The sequence below is a fragment of the Capricornis sumatraensis genome, chromosome 2, assembly GCF_032405125.1.
Source record: "Capricornis sumatraensis isolate serow.1 chromosome 2, serow.2, whole genome shotgun sequence".
In the NCBI taxonomy this organism is placed as follows: domain Eukaryota; kingdom Metazoa; phylum Chordata; class Mammalia; order Artiodactyla; family Bovidae; genus Capricornis; species Capricornis sumatraensis.
Genome location: NC_091070.1, coordinates 180,647,005 through 180,668,704, shown reverse-complemented (window position 1 = coordinate 180,668,704; position 21,700 = coordinate 180,647,005). Strand labels below are relative to the sequence as shown.

The 21,700-nt window shown below is 39.9% G+C and overlaps 1 protein-coding gene across 1 annotated transcript in view; it reads left to right on the top strand.

Annotated features, from left to right (window-relative positions):
- AK4 (adenylate kinase 4) overlaps nt 1-6,881 on the top strand; it is a 95,452-nt gene extending 88,571 nt beyond the window's left edge. Inside the window, exon 5 of the mRNA XM_068964275.1 lies at nt 889-6,881. Within this exon, the coding sequence (XP_068820376.1) occupies nt 889-1,003 (115 nt within the window). The 3' untranslated portion in view covers nt 1,004-6,881. The remainder of the gene's footprint in view (nt 1-888) is intronic.
- The last annotated feature ends 14,819 nt before the right edge of the window (nt 6,882-21,700 follow it).

Sequence of the window (21,700 nt, the reverse complement as noted above, 5' to 3'; positions counted from 1 at the left end):
TACAGGTTGCAAATTCAGATAACTACAGGGGCTAGGCAGGTGATGGAAATGAGTGTCAAACCTGGTGGGGGGCATGTCAAGCTGGGCAGTTGAGTGACAGTTGAACTAGGCAGCTCCTCTGTTGCTCAAGCCAATTATAACCATGGAAGCACTCAGGCTAAGTGTGGCCAGTGAGCCTGTTTTTCAAAAGAAGCAGAAGTCAGGCTTTCTCTGCAGAAGAAAATCCCATATTTTATAATATATTTGCAAAAAAGTGAAAAAAAATTTTTTTGGCTATGTTGCAGTTTGTGGTATCTCATTTCCCCATCCAAGGATTGAACCTGGACCCCTGGCAGTAATAGCAGTGAGTCCTAACCACTGGACCACCAGGCAGTTCCCTAAAAAATTTTTAATAGCTTGGATGCCAAACAAAGCCCATGTATGGACTGCATTCAGGACAGCAGTGTATAGCCTCTGCTGTAATCATTGTCTGATCTTGTAGCCCCCAAATAATTTAGCCAGCCTTTAGATATGAAATTCTTGACCATTTATTAGGATACATCTTGTGTTTCATGATCTATAACAAGGGTTTTAGAGTAGCAAGGTTTGTCACTGATTTGCTTTTCACTGTGTGTGTTGAGGCAGATTTGGGGTTGTCCCTATAATGTTATCATGTTTTTAAAGGGGAGAAGAAGAGGTGGCATGACATCAAGCTTTTCAGCATTGCAGAGGATAGGGCTTTATTTAGTTGTACCGGACTGGGGGTGTTGATACATTGGTTTTGGGACTCAGTGATGTGTGACGTAGACCAGGAGATTGTGTTTACATTATACCCAGGATCTTCATCTGCGCTGATATCATGTCAAAAGGAAACCTAAAATGCCCTGTATGTCGGACTTTGTTTTTCAGGAGCCGAGGAGTGCTCCATCAGTTTTCGGGAACCGAGACTAACAAAATCTGGCCCTATGTTTACACGCTTTTCTCAAACAAGATCACACCTGTTCAGTCCAAAGAAGCCTACTGAGCCTGCGCAGTGGAAGAACCAGGAAGATATGGTCATTCGTTCAACTGTGTGTGTAGTGTTGGTGCCATGCCCCAGTTAGCAGCTAGCTGAGATAGCTTGCAGTGTCTTTTCTAGTTTTAATGGTGAACAGACATGAAAACTAATGAATAGAATGAGTTAATGACGAGGCTCTTCTCTGCCTTTCTAAAAGAGGGGCCACATACACGTGTTTAAGATGTCCCTGCACATGTCTCAAGTTCTTTATAAGAAAGGAAGCAACACAGGCTGGATTCCAAGCGGTGTATCACCCAAGCTCTAGTTGATTTTCCATGGCCAGGTTGTTGCCATAATAGCTTTTTCACACGTGACGGTGGTGCTCCCTGGCTCTCCCCAGCCCCTAAAGGCTGTTGAAACATAGCACCAGGAGGCCTGAGAATGCCAGGGGCTATAGCTGCCTCTGTCCCTGGCTCTCTGGCATGTGCCCTCCTGGTGACAGTGGGATTGAAACAGTAGCTCTCAGTGATTACTTCTCTGGCCTTGAGTGACTGTCCACAGTTCATTTTTTTTCTGTTAGGAATGACGCCTTCTCTGCATCCGTACTCCACTGAATCTCTTTTTCAGACATCCTAGAATGGAAGGACTTGGCTTCTACTGCTTTTATTAGACATCTGTTTTCTCCCTCCCTAGACTATTAAGTAATATTGTTCCTGCTTTTATCCCTCTCAAATTCCTGTCTGAGAGCTGGGGGACAACGTTCAGTCTCTTTATGCACCAGGAACTGAACTGTGTGGAGGGTCTACTTAAACTGTTGGTCTGACTCTCATGAGTTGACACTGCTCCTTTCTTTTATTGTGGCAAAATAAAACCCTACGAGTCTTTGGGGAACTCTCAAAAACTGGGAAATATTCACCTGCATAAATGTTAAAAGATTGTATCTTATGTATAGAAGTAAATAAGACCATATGGAATTACTGGACTGAAAGAATAGTTTAGCCTATAGTGAAGACAAAAAATATATATATTTTGAAATGCTGCTAAATATTGATGCTGACAGTGTTTTTCTCATGTGAGTGACCCAAGCATATTATAAATAGTTGGTAAAGGGAATGGAGCCTGTGGGGTCAAGGAAAATGTTGCACTAGCTGTGCCTAGACTCATAATGACAGCTTTATGATTATGGGATTTGATGAAATTGTAATTTTTTATTCTATTCCAAAGATGCTTTCTATAGGATGGCCATGAAGTCTAGAAATATAGATCACACTATTTTGTCATTCATTAGAATGTAGTATCAATAAATGATTTATTAAGGATTTGCCTGGTTTCCAGACTTGGTGGCCACTAATGCTCACCCTCCTCTGGGAAAGACAATGAAAGTTGCCTTAAAAATAGATATTCCTCTTCATGCATCGTGCTTGTACCAGCGAGGGTCCTTTACTATTTCCAGGAGTGACTTCTGTCTAACTCTTGATACTGCTGAGAAAACAAAAGCCTTTCAGCATAGGTGATGTTGGAACACATTATTTATTTTCTGAAGATGTCACAGTGAATTTCCAGTCATTCACTGACCCATGGATTCTGTATGGTAGCCAAGCATCTTCTCTACAAACACTACCCCAACTCTGGCCAGTCCCTCTTACTTTGTCCCTTCATGTGAATGTTCTTTGGCTACCTTAGTGGAAACACAGACCAGTTTCCTCCTCATCCTCTGAATCCAAGTGAAGTAAGATTATTTACTTTCTAGGTTTATGCAGTTAAAATGCCCAGTTCAGATTTGTGAAATATCAGTGCCTGATAGTGACTTTTGAGAAGAGTTGTGTTTGAATGCCAGTTGATGGGGATAGGGTGAAAATTAGACATGCAGATACAGCTCAGGTTTCCAGGGGAACCAGGCATAGAGAAAAACAAGTCTTATTTGAGGAAAATTGCACAATTTAGAGTAGTTTTGCCATGGAGACAATTCCATAAAGTAGGAAAAGTAGAAAGTTAAGGTTATTATCGGGATCATTCAGGAGAGGAAAGTGTGTGCTTTTTTGGAAGCAGAAAAATCTTCAAAACTTTCCTCCCTTCTGTTGATGTTTATCAGATGCTCCAGTGTAATCATGGGCTTTGGAGTTTTGGGGACGAGGTAGGGGAAATAGCCTAGGTGATCCCTGACTCAATACTCTGCTCCTTCATCCTTCCCTCCCTTCTCCCTTCCAGCAAAATAGACACTTGAAGCCAGTGTCAGTCGCTCAATGCATCTCAATAGTGTGTACTATTTCTGAGGTTGCCCTGCAGTAGAGTGCAGTCACCTTTGCTAGGTGAGACCATAATGAAAGCCAAACACTGTTTCCACGGGCTTTTGAAAGATGATGCTTGTTTGATGATGTTCGATAACCTAAAAAAAAAGTTTCTGGTTTTCTTCAACAAAGTCTAGCTTTTCCTTCAATGATTTTGCACTAAAATAAATAAAATTTTCTTGAAAATATTTTGACCAAGATAAAATTAAAGGGATCTGTTTAGTTTTCCTTCTACTACCACACGTGAGGTTCCATCAAAGCTAGGCACAAAGAGTAGTTTGGGTGGTTTCTAAAATTCCTACATATCCCCTCCTGCTCTGATTCTAGCCAGCTCTGCTTTCATTTTGCTTTCTCTTATCCCCACCAGCTTCCTGCCTATTTAGAACTTGAAAACACTGCTGTGTTTCATATGCTCTAACACTAAAGCAAGCATATAATAGGTACCATGTATTGAAGGCCTGCTCAGTGTCATGTGTGTATAGTTTTAGGACATTTGTAAACATCTCATTTAATCTTGCCAGTGTCCTTTGAGACAGGCGTGATCCCATGTTTATAAACAACGCTAGGGTCGGCGGAGTAAAGCATCTTGACCTGGCTTCTGCTGCCAACGTGCAGTGTAGACACCCTTGAATGCAGGTTTCCTGGCTCTGCTCCTAGATGGTAACTACCTGCATCCTGTCCCAAGCAACGCAGGGCTCTGAGCTTGCTTGTATTTCCAAGTGGCCTCACATCCAGAATGGCAGGGTTCACTCTGCTGACATCCACCTCTGTATGAGAGTGTTCCTTTTCCTTTTTCCCTTTAGCTTAAGCAAAGGAAGCTGCTAGAGGAGAGTCTGAGCCTTTGATCATCCATAACTGCTCACTTATAAGTAAAATGAGGGCTTCCCTGGTAAAGAATCTACCTGCTTTGCAGGAGACCTGGGTTCGATCTCTGGGTTGGGAAGATCCCCTGGAGAAGGGAATGGCTACCCACTCCAGTATTCTGGCCTGGAGAATTCCATGGACTATATAGTCCATGGGAGAAGCAAAGAGTGGGACATGACTGAGCGACTTTTACTTTTGTACGTAAGTAAAATGAAAGGCTGTCAAAGTAGGCCTGGCTTGGGTCCAGGCTACTCTGTGGCAGCGGCAAGCTCACGGTCCTCCCTTGTTCTCTTGGTGTCCATGGTTTTGTGTCCCTGAAGGGACCCTGATGCTTGCGCCACCCCAGCCATGGTGCTTACAAACTCCCCTAGACTCCTGGGAGCACTCCAGACACTAAATACTTGGTTTCCCTGACATCAGAACAAATGACTCCCTTGCCTCCACCCCCAAACAAGGCCCCCATAGTAACTGATCTTTCCTATACTGCTAGCCAGTGAACAAATGGCTATTGAGCTCCTAATCCAGGGTCACCCTAGACTTTAATATCATCCTCCCTGCGTGACATTGCACATTAACATGGTCCTGAACGCCAAATCCACGTCTTTGCCTGCCCTCTGGTGTGGTGGCCCTGCTTATCACTCACAATTCTGGCGGAAATGGCTTCCCATCTCACCTGCCTTCCCCAGGGTGGCTCTCAAAACCTTCCAACAGCTCAGCTCACGTGAGCTCCAGCTTCATCCAGGGTGTGCTCCTCTTGTTGGTAGGGAAGGGGAAAAGGTAAGAATAGGCACAGGCGATGGAAGATTCTTGGGAGACAGGTGATGCTGTGGCGTCTCCTGCCATTTCTAGGTTGAGTTTTTTCTTTTCTGGCCACACCATGAAGCATGCAGAACTTACTCAGCCAGGAATCGAACCTGTGCCCTCTGAAGTGGAAATACAGAGTCTTAATCACTGGACTGCCAGGGAAGCCCTACAGGTTGTTGACAGGATAAATTTTGATAGAAAGATGCCCATGTAAACCCATAAATAGAGTTTTTATACTTTTTAAATCACTGGAAACTGAGCTCAATATCTGATTTTGGTTATTTGTTTAAAGAAGTTTTAACTACCTGCTTGTGGTGTGTGTGGGGGGCAGGAGGGGAGGGAGAAGTCTTGGCTTAAATCATAAAGACAGCAAATTTCCAAGTATGTTCAGGTATCAAAAGGGCTTGGTAGTCACTGTTTATTGGTGCTATGTGCACTCCATCCATTATCTAATTAAATCCTCAACAATTAGCCTATGTAATAGTATTATCTCAATTATCTTGCCTCCTTGTTTTTTAAAACTGAAATACTCTTGTTTACTTAACCTTTTCCTATATGTATAGGGATTAATCAGGAAATTCAAAAAGGGTTTTTTTATGTTTCTCTAGTTTGAGCTCCCTATTCTCATGAATAGGTAAAACAAGGTATTTGCGCCCACCTGGAGTCTTTGCTTTTGGCTCTAGTGCCAAGACAGGAAATGGGCATCAGTGGGTCCTGGCGGTAGCCGCACACTGTATATACAGAGGACGGTGTTTCGTCTGTCCCCTGCTGGGTCACGGGATCTCGGGAGGCATTCATATCTACCTGATGGATTTCATGTATTGCTTTTCACTTAATAGACAATATCTTTTCTTGCTGCAGTAATTTGGCCAGAAAGGCAATTCGTAAGACAGAGTCATGTCTATAGTATGAATTGCACTCTATTCCCTGCCATCTTCAGCAGCTTCCTCGTCTGTTTGGTGTTTCAGAAGAGGAACCCAGGAACAGACACCTTTTAATGTGGGAATGTGGTCTGGTCATAAGGTCCCTTTCCTTATATAACTGACCCAGTCTGGTTTCCAGAGGCAACGTGTGCAAGACCCAGATGATGGGGGAACTGTGAAGCTGTATTTCAACTGTGAGGAAAATTTGCTTCCTGCGTCTGTTGAGACATAACTACAGTTGCTGATAAATGCCGTACCTTATCTTTCTTTTAACAAATTGCACAGTTCTTGCCAAAATAAATGTCATTATCTGTATGCTTCAGGAAATTCCCTAAATTGGTGTGTGTGTGTGTGCGTGAGAGAGAGAGAGAGAGAGAGAGAGAGGTAGTGTGTGTTTTGGGAGGGGTAGTGTTGGATATATTGATTCCTTCTTTGGTGATAATTAGGCTATTCTAGAAAGCACAGTGTCATTGTTGAAATAAAAGATTTCCTGTTTAAGCACATGTCAAAAGAGCATTGCACCTTGAAGATTCTCACTGGAGTTGATGTGTGTCTAATTTCATTTCATAAAACCTTTCTCTTGAGACAGAAATGTGCTAAATAAAAACAAAGTTTTGTGTTTAATTTAGAGAAGAATAAAGGGAAGAAAAATGAAAACTCAGTCATTACATCAGCTCCAAGGTGTCAGGGCGCAGAGGGCTTTCCTAGTTTTATGAGAATTTGTACTACTGATTTTTATATATTCTTGTTTTTGAGATGAGTAGATCTCGGGAAATTGTTGCATTACCATGGCATTTCACTGTGATTCCTCTCAAGCTCAAATCAGTTCTCTAACCTAATGACAACTTGCCTCTGGTTTACTCTCCTGTGAAATGTCAGCTCCATTTTCCCACAAGTTGTGTGTTTACGAGGAGTCAGTGCTTTCCCTCAGTGTGAAGTTATCAGCCCTCTTGATTTTGGTGTATGTGCTTAATTCAAAGTATCTAAACCTGTAGTCTAATCTGTACATGCTCTGTTAATTGTGTTATTGATGATTTTATCTGGCTTGAAGATGGATTCATACTTTTTAATTTGATAGAAATAAAGTTTTTTCTGCTTATAACTGGTGAATTCATTTAACATTTCTATATAGCCTTTTATGCTTGGCAGTACACACCTTCAGAAATACTCTCATTTGTGCCACTCTGCCACCTTCCCATTATCAACAGTGTTTTCTCCACTTTGAAGACGGGGAAAACTGAGAATATAGTGTTCCCTGGATAATGTGATAGTTGGTGGCAGAACGAGACCCCAAATCCAAGATTTATGACCCCCCCAGTCTCATTTTTGCTATACTATGTTGCCTCACTTTGTTTAACTTCAAACTCCTTTATTTTCCTGCACTTTATTCTTTACCTATTTCCTTGGACATTCTTTATTTTTGAAGCAACTGGGTGATGTAAGTAGATCCCATCCTACAGGTAAGGAGACTGGGTCAGAGTGCCTGACTCTAAGGTCATCCCGCCCAGGCTTACTCAACAGAAAGCAGTACTCCAGCAGACATCTCTTGTGGGAGCTTGAGGTGTAGAGGAAACAGAGCCTCTGAAGGAGAGTCTTCCTGTGACAGGGACGGGGGCGCATGCCCTGGCTTCTCCCAACCTCGCCCTCTCCTATCTCCTGCAGGGACTTTCCATTAGCTGGAGTCAGACTCCAGCTGACACAGCGACTTGTTCTCCAGTCTTCCGTGTCCCTGAAAGGTGAACTGGACCTAATGGCAATGTGTGACATTGTTTTAAAGTTCAAACCATTCACTTTTTAGGAGGATTTTATATCTTGGCCCAATGGCTTAAAGTTTGGGTATATAATGTGCTTTAACCACTGGAGGTGAGCAGAAATGAAGGTGTTGCTTCTGAGTAGAAGCCTTAGGACCAGAGGATGGGTACCTATCTCTCCATCTGCATTGAAACTTGGCAGCTTTATGGGGCTTTTCTTTTACCTAAATCCTAAAGTGAAGAAGCAGAGACATTAGTTTGCCAACAAAGGTCCATCTAGTCAAGGCTATGGTTTTTCCAGTAGTCATGTATGGATATGAGAGTTGGACTATAAAGAAAGCTGAGTACGAAAGAATTGATGCTTTTGAACTGTGGTGTTGGAGAAGACTCTTGAGAGTCCCTTGGACTGCAAGGAGATCCAACCACTCCATCCTAAAGGAGATCAGTCCTGAGTATTCATTGGAAGGACTGATGGTGAAGCTGAAACTCCAATACTTTGGCCACCTGATGCGAAGAGCTGACTCATTTGAAAAGACCCTGATGCTGGGAAAGATTGAAGGCAGGAGGAGAAGGGGATGACAGAGGATGAGATGGTTGGATGGTATCACCGACTCAATGGACGTGAGTTTGGGTAAACTCTGGGAGTTGGCAATGGACATGGAGGCCTGGTGTACTGCAGTCCATGGGGTCACAGAGTCGGACACAACTGAGCAACTGAACTGAACTGAAAGTAAAGATGTGGAGCAGGGATGTGGCCAGTCCATGATGGACACTCAAGTAGTGTGCATGAAAAACAAACCTTTGTTTTATAAGCCACTAAGATTTGGGTGGAGCCGGTATCACAGACAGCATGATTTAGCCCAAGCTGACTGATAGAAATGGGTCCAAGATGGGTATGTCATTCAGTTACAACTTTCACTTGTCAAATACTATTAGGCTCTGGGGCTACAAAGATGAGTAAGACCCAGTTTTTGTCCTTGACTTCCTTACAATTTCCTGGAGGGGATAGACATATGATTAAATAACTCTTTATATAACTGTTGGAGTTAAATCACTGGATTATACTTGAAAGAACACAGGAGTGACTCTTGGCTAACCAAGCAGAGAAGAAGGGAGAGATAATATTTGAGTTGAGTGATGCTGGAAAAGAGAACTCAGGCCAAGGGAATAGGATGTATATAGAAATACAAGCACATATGCCAGACGGATGCCAGAACCATGTGAGGCAGGGCTGGGGAGATAAAGGTAAGACCAACTTGAATTGGGAAGTTGTATTGACCTGGTCTCAAAATTCACAGCAGACTTTACGCTGAGAAGAGCCTCATCTGATTTGCATGATGTAATTGTACTACAGGCCTGAACTAAGATGTGATACTAGAGTTCAACAAAAAGGGGTGGTTGTATTATATTTTTCTGAAAGGGGAGCCACTGTGTGAAATCTTGTTTTTAAATATTGGCCATTTAAACTTTTTAAAAACACTGCACATGCCGAAGAGCATATCTGTTGAAGCTGATGTGGGACTTCTGGATGAGAAGAATACAGGAGGTAGAAAAGAGGGTCTCAGTGGCTGGATGGCCATGAAGTGAGGGGGTAGCGTATACAAGAGCAAAGGGGTATGAAGGAGAGGATTTCTAATTTTGATGACCAAATAAAATCTTATTTATGTAGAATTCTGATTTATCAGAGAACACTACCTGTTTAAATAACTTGAGGTTTTCTCCCCAGACTTCAATTTGGTTTAATTTCCCCCATATTCATTTCAGACAGTGAATTTGTAAGCAACTAATAATTAAATGAAAACCTTGCCCATACTTGAGGGAACCTACCTAAACTGATATGTTGTATATGTATTTTATATATGTGCATATAAATATGTGTATTATGTAGTCATTTAGTTGTGTCCAACTCATTTGTGACCCCATGGACTGTAGCCTGCCAGGATCCTCTGTCCATGGGATTTTCCAGGCAAGAATACTGGAGTGGGTTGCTATTCCTACTCCAGGGGATGTTCCCAACCCAGGGATTGAATCCCTGACCCCTGCATTGACAGGTGGATTCTTTCCTATTGAGTCACCATGGAAGCACACACACACATACATGTATATGTAAATATTATATGTGTGTGTACATATATGCACGTGTAACAGAAGATTGCAGTTACTGAAGATATACTCTGGTGTCACACAATCAGCCAAGCATTATACATCAGTTACAGATGATGAACCTCAGGATTAGAGAAAGGGAGATTTCAACTCCAGTGCTCACATATGATTATTCAGCTGACTCTCACTAGCCAAAGATCCAGAGAGACCTAAAAATTTATACATGTTGACATTTATCAATTGAAGTTAGATGGTGAGGACTCTGAAGATGACAGTTGTCTAAGTCTTACCCTTTCCCTATATCTTCCCCAAACTAGACAGATCAAGGAAAGCAAATAAAATCACAATGAACTCACTATATAACACAATTATATCTACCACATAACCAGTTAAGGGCTCTTGCAGTCAAGGCTCCCTTGGCCTTGGGCAGGATTTGCAAGAGTCAGGGTGGAGAGCCTTGCCACTTAGGGGTGTCTAGGACCTGAGCAGTGTTGAGTCCTTCCAGTGGCCAGCTTTTCTCCCAGCCAGGATCCTAGCATCAGTCCCTTTACAAGGCAGAAAGAGCTCCCATGGAGGGATTAAATCAGGAGTTGCCATCTTGCACACCCCCATTCTAAGTCTATGCACCCTGAGAAAGTGATTTTCTCTCAAGGAAGAATCAGGGATACAAAAAGGAATGGTCTGTGTCCAGATTAGTCAAGACGGATCAGTCATTCTCTTCACAGTAATGGCCCCAATCCACTGACCACCCTATATCCACTGACTGTGTTATATTACATCAACCACTCTGGGTCCAGCAGTAGGGAAGAAGGGGGTACAGGCTAGCATTCCTTAAAGACCTGAATGAATCATCTGTATTTTATCTGTATTAAACTGTTATGTTCCCCCTGTATTAAGCCAGTGTGCTGTGCTTAGTTGCTCAGTTGTGCCCAACTCTGCAACCCCATGGACTGTATGTAGCCTGCCAGGTACCTCTGTCAACTGGGATTCTCCAGGCAAGAATACTGGAGTGGGTTGCCATGCCCTTCTCCAGGGGATCTTCCCAACCCAGGGATTGAACCGATGTGTCTTGCATTGCAGGTGGATTCTTCACCATCTAAGCCGCCAGGGAAGCCCATATTAAGCCAATAAAACAACTCAATTTAGTGCTCATGAAAACCTTGGGCTTCCCAGGTGGCACTAATGGTAAAGAACCTGCCTGTCAATGCAGGAGACATAAGAGACGCAGGTTCAATCTTTGGTTTGGGAAGATCCCCTGAAGGAAGCATGGCAACCCTCTCCATTATTCTTACCTGGAGAATCCCAAGGACAGAGGAGCCTGGCAGGGTATAGTCCATAGAGTTGCAGAGTTGGGCATGACTGAAGTGACTCTGCATGCATGCATGCATGAAAACATTACCTAAAAATTTATGCCTGTTGGCATTTATCAATTGAAGTTAGATGGTGAAGACTCTGAAGATGACAGTTGCCTAAGTCTTACCCTTTCTATATATCTTCCCCAAACTGTACAGATCAAGGAAAGCAAATAAAATCACAATTAACTCACTACATAACACAATTATATCTACCACATAACCAGAAAACAAACTCTTATTGTATTTGAGTGGAGAAATATCTCTAATTAAGAGCACTGCCTATGGAGCCCATTTGAAAATGGAGAGTGAGGCTGGGATTATTTGGAAAACGGAGAGTGCAGTGACATTTAGAGAGTCCCAACACTAAGTGGAAAAATACTGAGATGAGCCATGCTGGATTAGGGCTCTCACTAATGGAGGAAGAAAGAGTCTAAAAAACATGTATGAAGAAGTGCAGCTTCTACTGTATTCGGGATACTGTATCAACATATAAGAGATACTGTATGTTGAAAATCACACTGTGGAATTTTGAAAATTGACTCAGAAAACAAGGAACTTAGAAGGAGGAGACATCTCTTGGAGATACAATAACAAGTGGGAAAAATAAAGAAGTTGGTAGAAATGACGGTTTCTAGAGAAATGAGAGTTTCGTTAAATTTCATCTTACTAAACTCTCCCTAATCCTCCTCCCCTATCCTCCAGAAGGCTAGTCATTAAAGAAATTGTATTTCACCGTACCAACTGAAGAGGGCACTCTTGAACTAAGAAACTAGTAAGTCACTCAAATCCTTCAACCCTATCCATGGAAACATCTGGTCCAGGAAAATCCAAAAGTCTTGAAAATGAACAGGTGAAAGCAGCCAATATCCACAGAAAGTTAGTTTCAACAGGAAATCAATTGAGAATCAAAATTCTTCAGCTGATGAAAGCATTCAAGGCCCAATCTAAAAGCAGAAGCTGAATCAAATATTGTTAGACAAGCCAAAAAAGATATGAAAAACATCACAAATCAGTAACCCGTAAATGCAGACGAGAAGTGGGCACAAAGCAAAAAGGTGTGAAATAAGAATTGACTGAACCCAGAAAAGAAAGTGAATGAAATGACCACCATCTCCAAAATTAGGACTAAATTACAAGATGCACAAGAAGGAATAGATTCATCAAAGTATACAAAGGAGATGTGGAAAAGTGAGATGAAATTTTCCATGACAATGAAACAAAATAAGAAAAAGTAAGAAACTCAGAAAAAAAAATAGCTGTAGAAGTCTGACAAAGAAGATCTAATATACCTATAACTGAGTCTGTAAAGAAGAAAAAAAATAAAGCCAACATTTAAAGCTGTGATGCAAAACTTACCAATAAATAAGCAAACCCTGAATCTATATATTGAAAGGGGTACTGTATGTTGAAGGTTACACCGGGAATTCTGGAAATTGACTCGGAATAGTCAGTGTTAAGACATACTCTTTATGTTTGTGGTTGTGCTGCGCGGGCTTCTCTGCAGTTGCTGTGAGTTGGGGGCTCCTCTCTAGTGGTGATCCAGCTTCTCACTGCTGTGGTTTCTCTCATTGTGGAGCTTGGACTCTAGGGCACCGTCTCGATAGTTGTGGCTCATGGGCTTAATTACTCCTCGGCATGTGGGATCTTCCAGGATCAGGGATCAAACCTGTGTGTCCTGCCTTAATGGGCAGATTCTTTACCACTGAGCCAGCAGAAAGCCTAAGACATATTCTTACATGTCCAGAAAAACTCTAAAGTTTAGGTCAAAAAGACCCAGTGATTCAGTATACAAATCAAACCAACAATTGAGTAATATTTTCAAGGAAAAAAAGTGTGAACCAAGGATTTTATATCTAGCCAAGCTCATTTTCAGTTATTGAGCAAATGTGGCAAAAAAAAAAAAAAAAAGAAAAAAGGATATAGTTGTTGACTGGGTGAAAGGCATCAGGAGTAGTATTCTTTTATCTTTTATTTAGTTGGGAAATACTTTAATTACTAAGTTGCTACATTAAAAAAAGTTTTAAAATGTACTTTCTGTTTTGAATATTTATTGATTTCTTAATTTCTTCCTCTCCCCAGCCCCTGGTAACCACTCATCTACTTTCTGTCTATGAATTTGACTATTCTGGGCATTCTTTGTAAATGGAACTGTGTAAGAGGCCTTTTTATGCCTGGCTTTTTCATTTAAATTTGTTTTTTTAAACGTTCATCCATGTTGTAGTTGAATCAGTGCTTAATTCTTTTTTTGTGGGGGAAAATATTCTATTAATATAGGATGTACCACATTTTGTTCATTCATCACTTGGGTAGTTTCCATCTTTTGGTTATAAAGAATAATGCTGCAATGAACACTTGTGTATAAGTTTTTGTGTGGATGGATGTTTTCAGTTCACTTGGTTATATATTAATACTTAAGAATTAAGTTCCCAACAAGTGGTGCTGGGAAAACTGGTCAACCACTTGTAAAAGAATGAAACTAGATCACTTTCTAACACCGCACACAAAAATAAACTCAAAATGGATTAAAGATCTAAATGTAAGACCAGAAACTATAAAACTCCTAGAGGAGAACATAGGCAAAACACTCTCAGACATAAATCACAGCAGGATCCTCTATGATCCACCTCCCAGAATTCTGGAAATAAAAGCAAAAATAAACAAATGGGATCTAATTAAAATTAAAAGCTTCTGCACAACAAAGGAAAATATAAGCAAGGTGAAAAGACAGCCTTCTGAATGGGAGAAAATAATAGCAAATGAAGAAACTGACAAACAACTAATCTCAAAAATATACAAGCAACTTATGCAGCTCAATTCCAGAAAAATAAATGACCCAATCAAAAAATGGGCCAAAGAACTAAATAGACATTTCTCCAAAGAAGGCATACGGATGGCTAACAAACACATGAAAAGATGCTCAACATCACTCATTATCAGAGAAATGCAAATCAAAACCACAATGAGGTACCACTTCACACCAGTCAGAATGGCTGCAATCCAAAAATCTGCAAGCAATAAATGCTGGAGAGGGTGTGGAGAAAAGGGAACCCTCCTACACTGTTGGTGGGAATGCAAACTAGTACAGCCACTATGGAGAACAGTGTGGAGATTCCTTAAAAAATTGCAAATAGAACTACCTTATGACCCAGCAATCCCACTGCTGGGCATACACACCGAGGAAACCAGAATTGAAAGAGACACATGTACCCCAATGTTCATCACAGCACTGTTTATAATAGCCAGGACATGGAAACAACCTAGATGCCCATCAGCAGATGAATGGATAAGAAAGCTGTGGTACATGTACACAATGGAGTATTACTCAGCGGTTACAAAGAATTCATTTGAATCAGTTCTGATGAGATGGATGAAACTGGAGCTGATTATACAGAGTGAAGTAAGCCAGAAAGAAAAACACCAATACAGTATACTAACACATATATATGGAATTTAGAAAGATGGCAATGACGACCCTGTATGCAAGACAGGAAAAAAGACACAGCTATGTATAACGGACTTTTGGACTCAGAGGGAGAGGGAGAGGGTGGGATGATTTTGGAGAATGGCATTCTATCATGTATACTATCATGTAAGAATTGAATCGCCAGTCTATGTCTGACGCAGGATACAGCATGCTAGGGGCTGGTGCATGGGGATGACCCACAGAGATGTTATGGGGAGGGAGGTGGGAGGGGGCTTCATGTTTGGGAACACATGTAAGAATTAAAGATTTTAAAATTAGAAAAAATAAATAAATAAAATGTGACACACACACACAAAAAAGAATTAAGTTCCTGGGGCATATGGTAATCTTATGTTTAACTTTTTAACGAATGGCCAAACTGTTTTCGAAGGTAAGAATTTTACATTCTCACCAGCAGTGCGTTCCAATGGGTTCCAATGTCTTCCTGCTGATACCAACATTTGCTATTGTGTCTTTTTTTTTTAAATTTATTCTTGTTGAAGAATAGTTGCTTTACAGAATACTGTTGCTTTCTGTCAAACCTCAACATGAATCAGCCATAGGTATACAAACCTCCCTCCCATCTCCCTCCCCATCCTACCCCTCTAGGTTGATACAGAGCCTCTGGTTGAGTTTCCTGAGCCATACAGCAAATTCCTGTTGGCTATCTATTTTACATATGGTAATGTAAGTTTTCATGTTACTCTTTCCATACATCTCACCCTCTCCTCCCCTGTCCCCATGTCCATAAGTCTATTCTCTCTGTCTGTTTCTCCATTGCTGCCCTGTAAATAAATTCTTCAGTACCATTTTTCTAGATTCTGTATATGTGCATTAGAATACTATTTCTCTTACTCTTTCTGATTCACTTCACTCTGTATAATAGGGTCTAGGTTCATCCACCTCATCAGAACTGACTCTAATGTGTTCCTCTTTATGGCTGAGTAATATTCCATTGTGTATATACAGCAGAACTTCTTTATCCATTCATCTGGCGATGGACATCTAGGTTGCTTCCATGCTCAGCTATTGTAAATAGTGCTGCAAGGAGCAATGAGATACATGTGTCTTTTTCAATTTTGGTTTCCTGAGGGTATATGTCTAGGAATGGGATTGCTGAGTCATATGGTGGTTTTATTCCTAGTTTTTAAAGGAATCTCCCTACCATCTTCCATAGTGGCTCTATCAATTTGCATTCCCACCAACAGTGTAAGAATGTTCATTTCTCCGCACCATCTCCAGCATTTATTTTTTGTAGACTTTTTGATGATGGCCATTCTAACTGGTGTGAGGTGATATCTCATTGTGTTTTTGATTTGCATTTCTCTAATACTGATGTTGAGCATCTTTTCTTGGGTTTGTTAGCCATCTGTATGTCTTCTTTGGAGAAATGTCTGTTTAGATCTTTTTCCCACTTTTTAATTGGGTTATTTTTCTGGCATTGAGTTATATGAGCTGCTTGTATATTTTGGAAATTAATCCTTTGTCAGTTGTTTCATTTGCTATTATTTTTTCCCATTCTGAGGGTTGTCTTTTCACCTTGCTTATAGTTTCCTTTGCTGTGCAAAAGCTTTTAAGTTTAATCAGGTCCCACTTGTTTACTTTTGTTTTTATTTCCATTACTCTAGGAGGTGGGTCATAGAGGACCTTGATTTGATTTATGTCATTGAGTGTTCTGCCTATGTTTTCCTCCTAAGAGTTTTATAGTTTCTAGTCTTACATTAGGTCTTTAATCCAGTTTGAGATTATCTTTGTGTATGATGTTAGGAAGTGTTCTAATTTCATTCTTCTACATGTAGCTGTCCCGTTTTCCCAGCACCATTTATTGAAGAGGCTGTCTTTGCCCCATTGTATATTCCTGCTTCCTTTGTCAAAAATAAGGTACCTATAGGCACATGGATTTATTTCTGGGCTTTCTATCTTGTTCCATTGATCTATATTTCTGTTTTTGTGCCAGTACCATACTGTCTTGATGCCTGTAGCTTTGTAGTATAATCTGGAGTCAAGAAGGCTGATTCTTCTGGCTCCATTTTTCTTTCTCAAGACTGCTTTGGCTATTTGGAGCTTTTGTGTTTCCATGTGAATTGTGAAATGTTTTTTTTTCCAGTTCTGTGAAAAATACCATTGGTAATTTGATAGGGATCACATTGAATCTGTGGATTGCATTTGGTAGCATAGTCATTTTCACAATATTGATTCTTCCTACCCAGGAACATGGACTATCTCTCCATCTGTTTATATCATCTTTGGTTTCTTTCATTAGTGTTCTTATAATTTTCTGTGTATAGTTCTTTTGTCTCTTTAGGTAAGTTTAGTCCTAGACATTTAATTCTTTTTGTTTGCAATGGTGAATGGGATTGATTCCTTAATTTCTCTTTCTGATTTTTCATTGTTAGTATATAGAAATGCAAGTGATTTCTGTGTATTGACTTTGTATCCTGCAACTTTGCTAAATTCACTGATTAGCTCTAGTAATTTTCTGATACTATCTTTAGGGTTTTCTATGTACAGTATCATGTTATCTGCAAACAGTGAGAGCTTTACTTCTTTTCTGATCTGTATTCATTTTATTTCTTTTTTTTCTCTGAGATAGCTGGGACTTCCAAAACTCTGTTGAATAATAGTTGTGAAAGTGGACACACTTGTCTTGTTTCTGATCTTAGGGGGAATGCTTTCAGTTTTTCACCATTGAGAATAATGTTTGCCATAGGCTTATCATATATGGCCTTTACTATGTTGAGGTAGGTTCCTTCTATGCCCATTTTTTGAAGGGTTTTAATCATAAATGGGTGCTGAATTTTGTTAAAGGCTTTTTCCGCATCTATTGAGATTATCATATGACTTTTATCTTTCAATTTGTTAATATGGTGTATCACATTGATTGATTTGCATTTATTGGAGAATCCTTGCAGTCCTGGAATAAACTCAACTTGATCATGGTGTGGAGAAGGCAATGGCAACCCACTCCACTACTCTTGCCTGGAAAATCCCATGGACGTAGGAGCCTGGTGAGCTACAGTCCGTAGGGTTGCTAAGCGTCGGCCACGACTGGGCAACTTCACTTTCAGTTTTCACTTTCATGCACTGGAGAAGGCAATGGCAACCCACTCCAGTGTTCTTGCCTGGAGAATCCCAGGGACGGGGGAGCCTGGTTGGCTGCTGTCTCTGGGGTCGCACAGAGTCGGACACGACCGAAGTGACTTAACAGCAGATCATGGTGTATGAGCTTTTTGATGTGTTGCTGAATTCTGTTTGCTAAAATTTTGTTGAAGATTTTTGCATCTATGTTCTTCAGTGATATTGGCCTGTAGTTTTCATTTTTTGTGTTGTCTTTGTCTTGTTTTGGTATCAGGGTGCTGGTGGCATCATAGAATGAGTTTGGAAGTGTTCCGTCCACTGCAATTTTTTGAAAGAATTTAGGCATTAGCTCTTCTCTAAATGCTTGATAGAATTCTCCTGTGACACCATCTGGTCCTGGACTTTTGTTTCTTGGAAGATTTTTGATCACAGCTTCAATTTCAGTGCTTGTAATTGGGTTGTTCATAATTTCTATTTCTTCCTGGTTTAGTCTTGGAAGTTTGAACTTTTCTAAGAACCTGTCCATTTCTTCCGGGTGATCCATTTTATTGCCATAGAGTTGTTCATTACAGTCTCTTCTATTCCTTTGTATTTCTGCATTGTCTGTTGTAACCTCTCATTTTTCATCTCTAATTTTGTTGAAATGATTCTTCTCTCTTTTTTTCTTGATGAGTCTGGCTAAAGGTTTGTCAATTTTGTTTATCTTCTCAAAGAACCAGCTTTTAGTTTTATTAATCTTTACTATTGTTTCTTTCATTTCTTTTTCATTTATTTCTGCTCAGATCTTTATAATTTCTTTCCTTCTATTAATTTTGTTATTTTTTCTTCTTTTTCAAGTTGTTTTAGATGTAAAGTTAGGTTGTCTATTCGATGTTTTTCTTGTTTCTCGAGGTAGGATTGTATTGCTATAAACTTCCCTCTAGAACTGCTTTTGCTGCATTCTATAGGTTTTGAGTTGTCGTGTTTTCATTGTCATTTGTTTCTAGAAATTTTTTTATTTCCCTTTTGATTTCTTCAGTAACCTGTTGGTTATTTAGAAACATGCTGTTTAATCTTCATGTGTTTCTTACAGTTTTTTTTTTTCCTGTAATTGATATCTAGTCTCATAACATTGTGGTCAGAGAATATGCTTGATATGATTTCAATTTTCTTAAATTTACTGAGGTTTGATTTGGGACCCAAGATGACGTCTATCTTGGAGAATGTTCCATGTGCACTTGAGAAGAAGGTGTATTCTTCTGCATTTGGATGGAATGTCCTGAAGATATCAATGAGATCCATCTCCTCTAATGTATCATTTAAAACATGTGTTTCCTTATTAATTTTCTGTTTTGATGATCTGTCCATGGGGTGAGTGGGGTGTTAAAGTCTCCTACTCTTATTGTGTTACTGTCAATCTCTCCTTTTATGTCTGTCTTATGTATTGAGGTGCTCCTATATTGGGTGCATGCTGCTGCTGCTGCTGCTGCTGCTAAGTCACTATTTACAATTGTTGTCTCCCTCTTGGATTGATCCCTTGATCATTATGTAGTGTCCTTCCTTATCCCTTGTAATATTTTTTATTTTAAGGTCTATTTTGTATGATATGAGGATTGCTACTCCAGCATTCTTTTGCTTCCCATTTGCATGGAATATATTTTTCCATCCTCTCACTTTCAGTCTATATGTGTCTTTAGGTCTGAAGTGGGTTTCTTATAGACAGCATATATATGGGTCTTGTTTTTGTATCCATTCAGCCAGTCTGTATCTTTTGGTTGGAGGAGTTAATCCATTTATATTGAAAGTAATTATTGATATATATGTTCCTATTGCCATTTTCTTAACTGTTTGGGGTTGATTTTGTAGATCTTTTTTCTTCTCCTGTGTTTCTTGATTGTATAAGTCCCTTTAAGATTTGTTGTAAAGCTGATTTGGTGGTCCTGAATTCTCTTAACTTTGGCTTGTCTGAAAAGCTTTTTATTTCTCCATCAATTTTGAATGAGCTCCTTGCCAGGTACAGTAATCTTGGTTGTAGATTTTTCCCTTTCAGTATTTTAAATATATCCTGTCATTCCCTTGTGGCCTGCAGAGTTTCTGCTGAAAGATCAGCTGTTAAGCATATGGGGTTTCCCTCATATATTACTTGTTGCTTCTCCCTTGCGGATTTTAATATTCTTTCTTTGTGTTTAGTCTTTGTTAGTTCGATTAGTATGTGTCTTTGGTGTGTTTCTCCTTGGATTTATCTTCTTTGTGCCTCTTGGACTTGATTAACTATTTCCTTTTCCATGTTGGGGAAATTATCAACTATAATCTCTTCAAAACTTTTCTCATACCCTTTCTTTTTCTCTCCTTCTGGGACCCCTATAATTCTAATGTTGGTATGTTTGATATTGTCCCAGAGGTCTCTGAGACTATCCTCAGTTCTTTTCATTCTTTTTGTTTTATTCTGCTCTTCAAAAGTTATTTCTACTTTTTTGTCTTCCAGCTCACTGATTTGTTCTGCTTCAGATATTCTGCTATTGATTCCTGCTAGAGTATTTTTAATTTCAGTAGTTGTGTTGTTTGTCTCTGTACATTTACTCTTTAATTCTTCTAGGTCTTTATTAATTGATTCTTGCATTTTCTCCATTTTGTCTTCAAGGTTTTTGGTCATCTTTACTATCATTATTCTGAATTCTTTTTCAGGTAGTTTGCCTATTTCTTCTTCATTTATTTGGACTTTTGTGTTTATAGTTTGTTCCTTCATTTGTGTAGTACTCCTCTGTCTTTTTGTTATTTTTTATTAACTTATTGTGGTTGAGGTCTCCTTTTCCCAGGCTTCAAGTGTCTGCCCTCCTAAGGTTGGTCCAGTGGTTTGTGTAAGCTTGGTATAGGGTGAGATTTGTGCTAAGTATTTGTTTTTCCTTTGATGGGCAAGGCTGAGTGAGGTGGTAATCGTGTCTGCTGATGATTGGGTTTGTATTTTTGTTTTGTTTGTTGTTTAGTAGCACCACAGGGTGTTACTGGTGGTTGGGTGATGCTGGGTCTTGTATTCAACTGGATTGCTTTGCATGAGTTCTCACTATGTGATACTCCCTAGGGTTAGTTCTCCAGTAGTCCAGGGTCTTGGAGCCAATGCTCCCACTCCAAAGGCTCGGTGCTTGATCTCTGGTCAGGAATGAAGATACCACAAGTGATTTGTTATGGCATTAAGTGAGATTAAAACAAATATCCAAAGATGAGAAACAAAAGATGAACCCGAGACAAAAGTTACAAAATCAGGCAAATAATAATTAAAATAATGGAATATACACATATACATATATACCCATGAGTAAGGTCAAAACAGCCCAACAAAAATAAAGTACAGTAGACTGACCCAGTGAACAAAGGAAATAAAAAATTATATTTACCAGTTAAGAACAAAACTAACTAAAGCACAAACCAGAAAACAAAAATAAAGCAAGGTGGGGAATAAAGCCATGAAAACAAAACTAACAAACTATGTTAAGAAGAAAATAAAGAAAGAAAGGAAAGAAGGAATAGTAGATCAGTTTAGTTCAGTTCAGTTGCTCAGGCAGTCGTGTCCAGCTCTTTGCAACCCCATGGACTGCAGCACACCAGGCTTCCCTGCCTTCACCAACACACGGAGCTTTTTCAAACTCATGTCCATTGAGCTGGTGATGACATCCAACCATCTCATCCTCTGTCATCCCCTTCTCCTTCCACCTTTAGTCTTTCCTAGCACCAAGGTCTTTTCCAATGAATCAGTTCTTCTCATCAGGTAGCCAAAGTATTGGAGTTTCAGGACTGATTTCCTTTAGGATTGACTGGTTGGATCTCCTTGAAGTCCAAGAGACTCTCAAGAGTCTTCTCCAACACTACAGTTCAAAAGCATCAATTCTTCACCATTCAGCTTTCTTTATAGTCCAACTTTCACATCCATACATGACTACTGGAAAAACCATAGCGTTGACTAGATGAACCTTTGTTGGCAAAGTAATGGCTCTGCTTTTGAATATGCTATCTAGGTTGGTCATAGCTTTTCTTCCAAGAAGCAAGTGTCTTTTAATTTCATGGCTGCAGTTACCATCTGCAGTGATTTTGCAACCCAAGAAAATAGTCTCTCACTGTTTC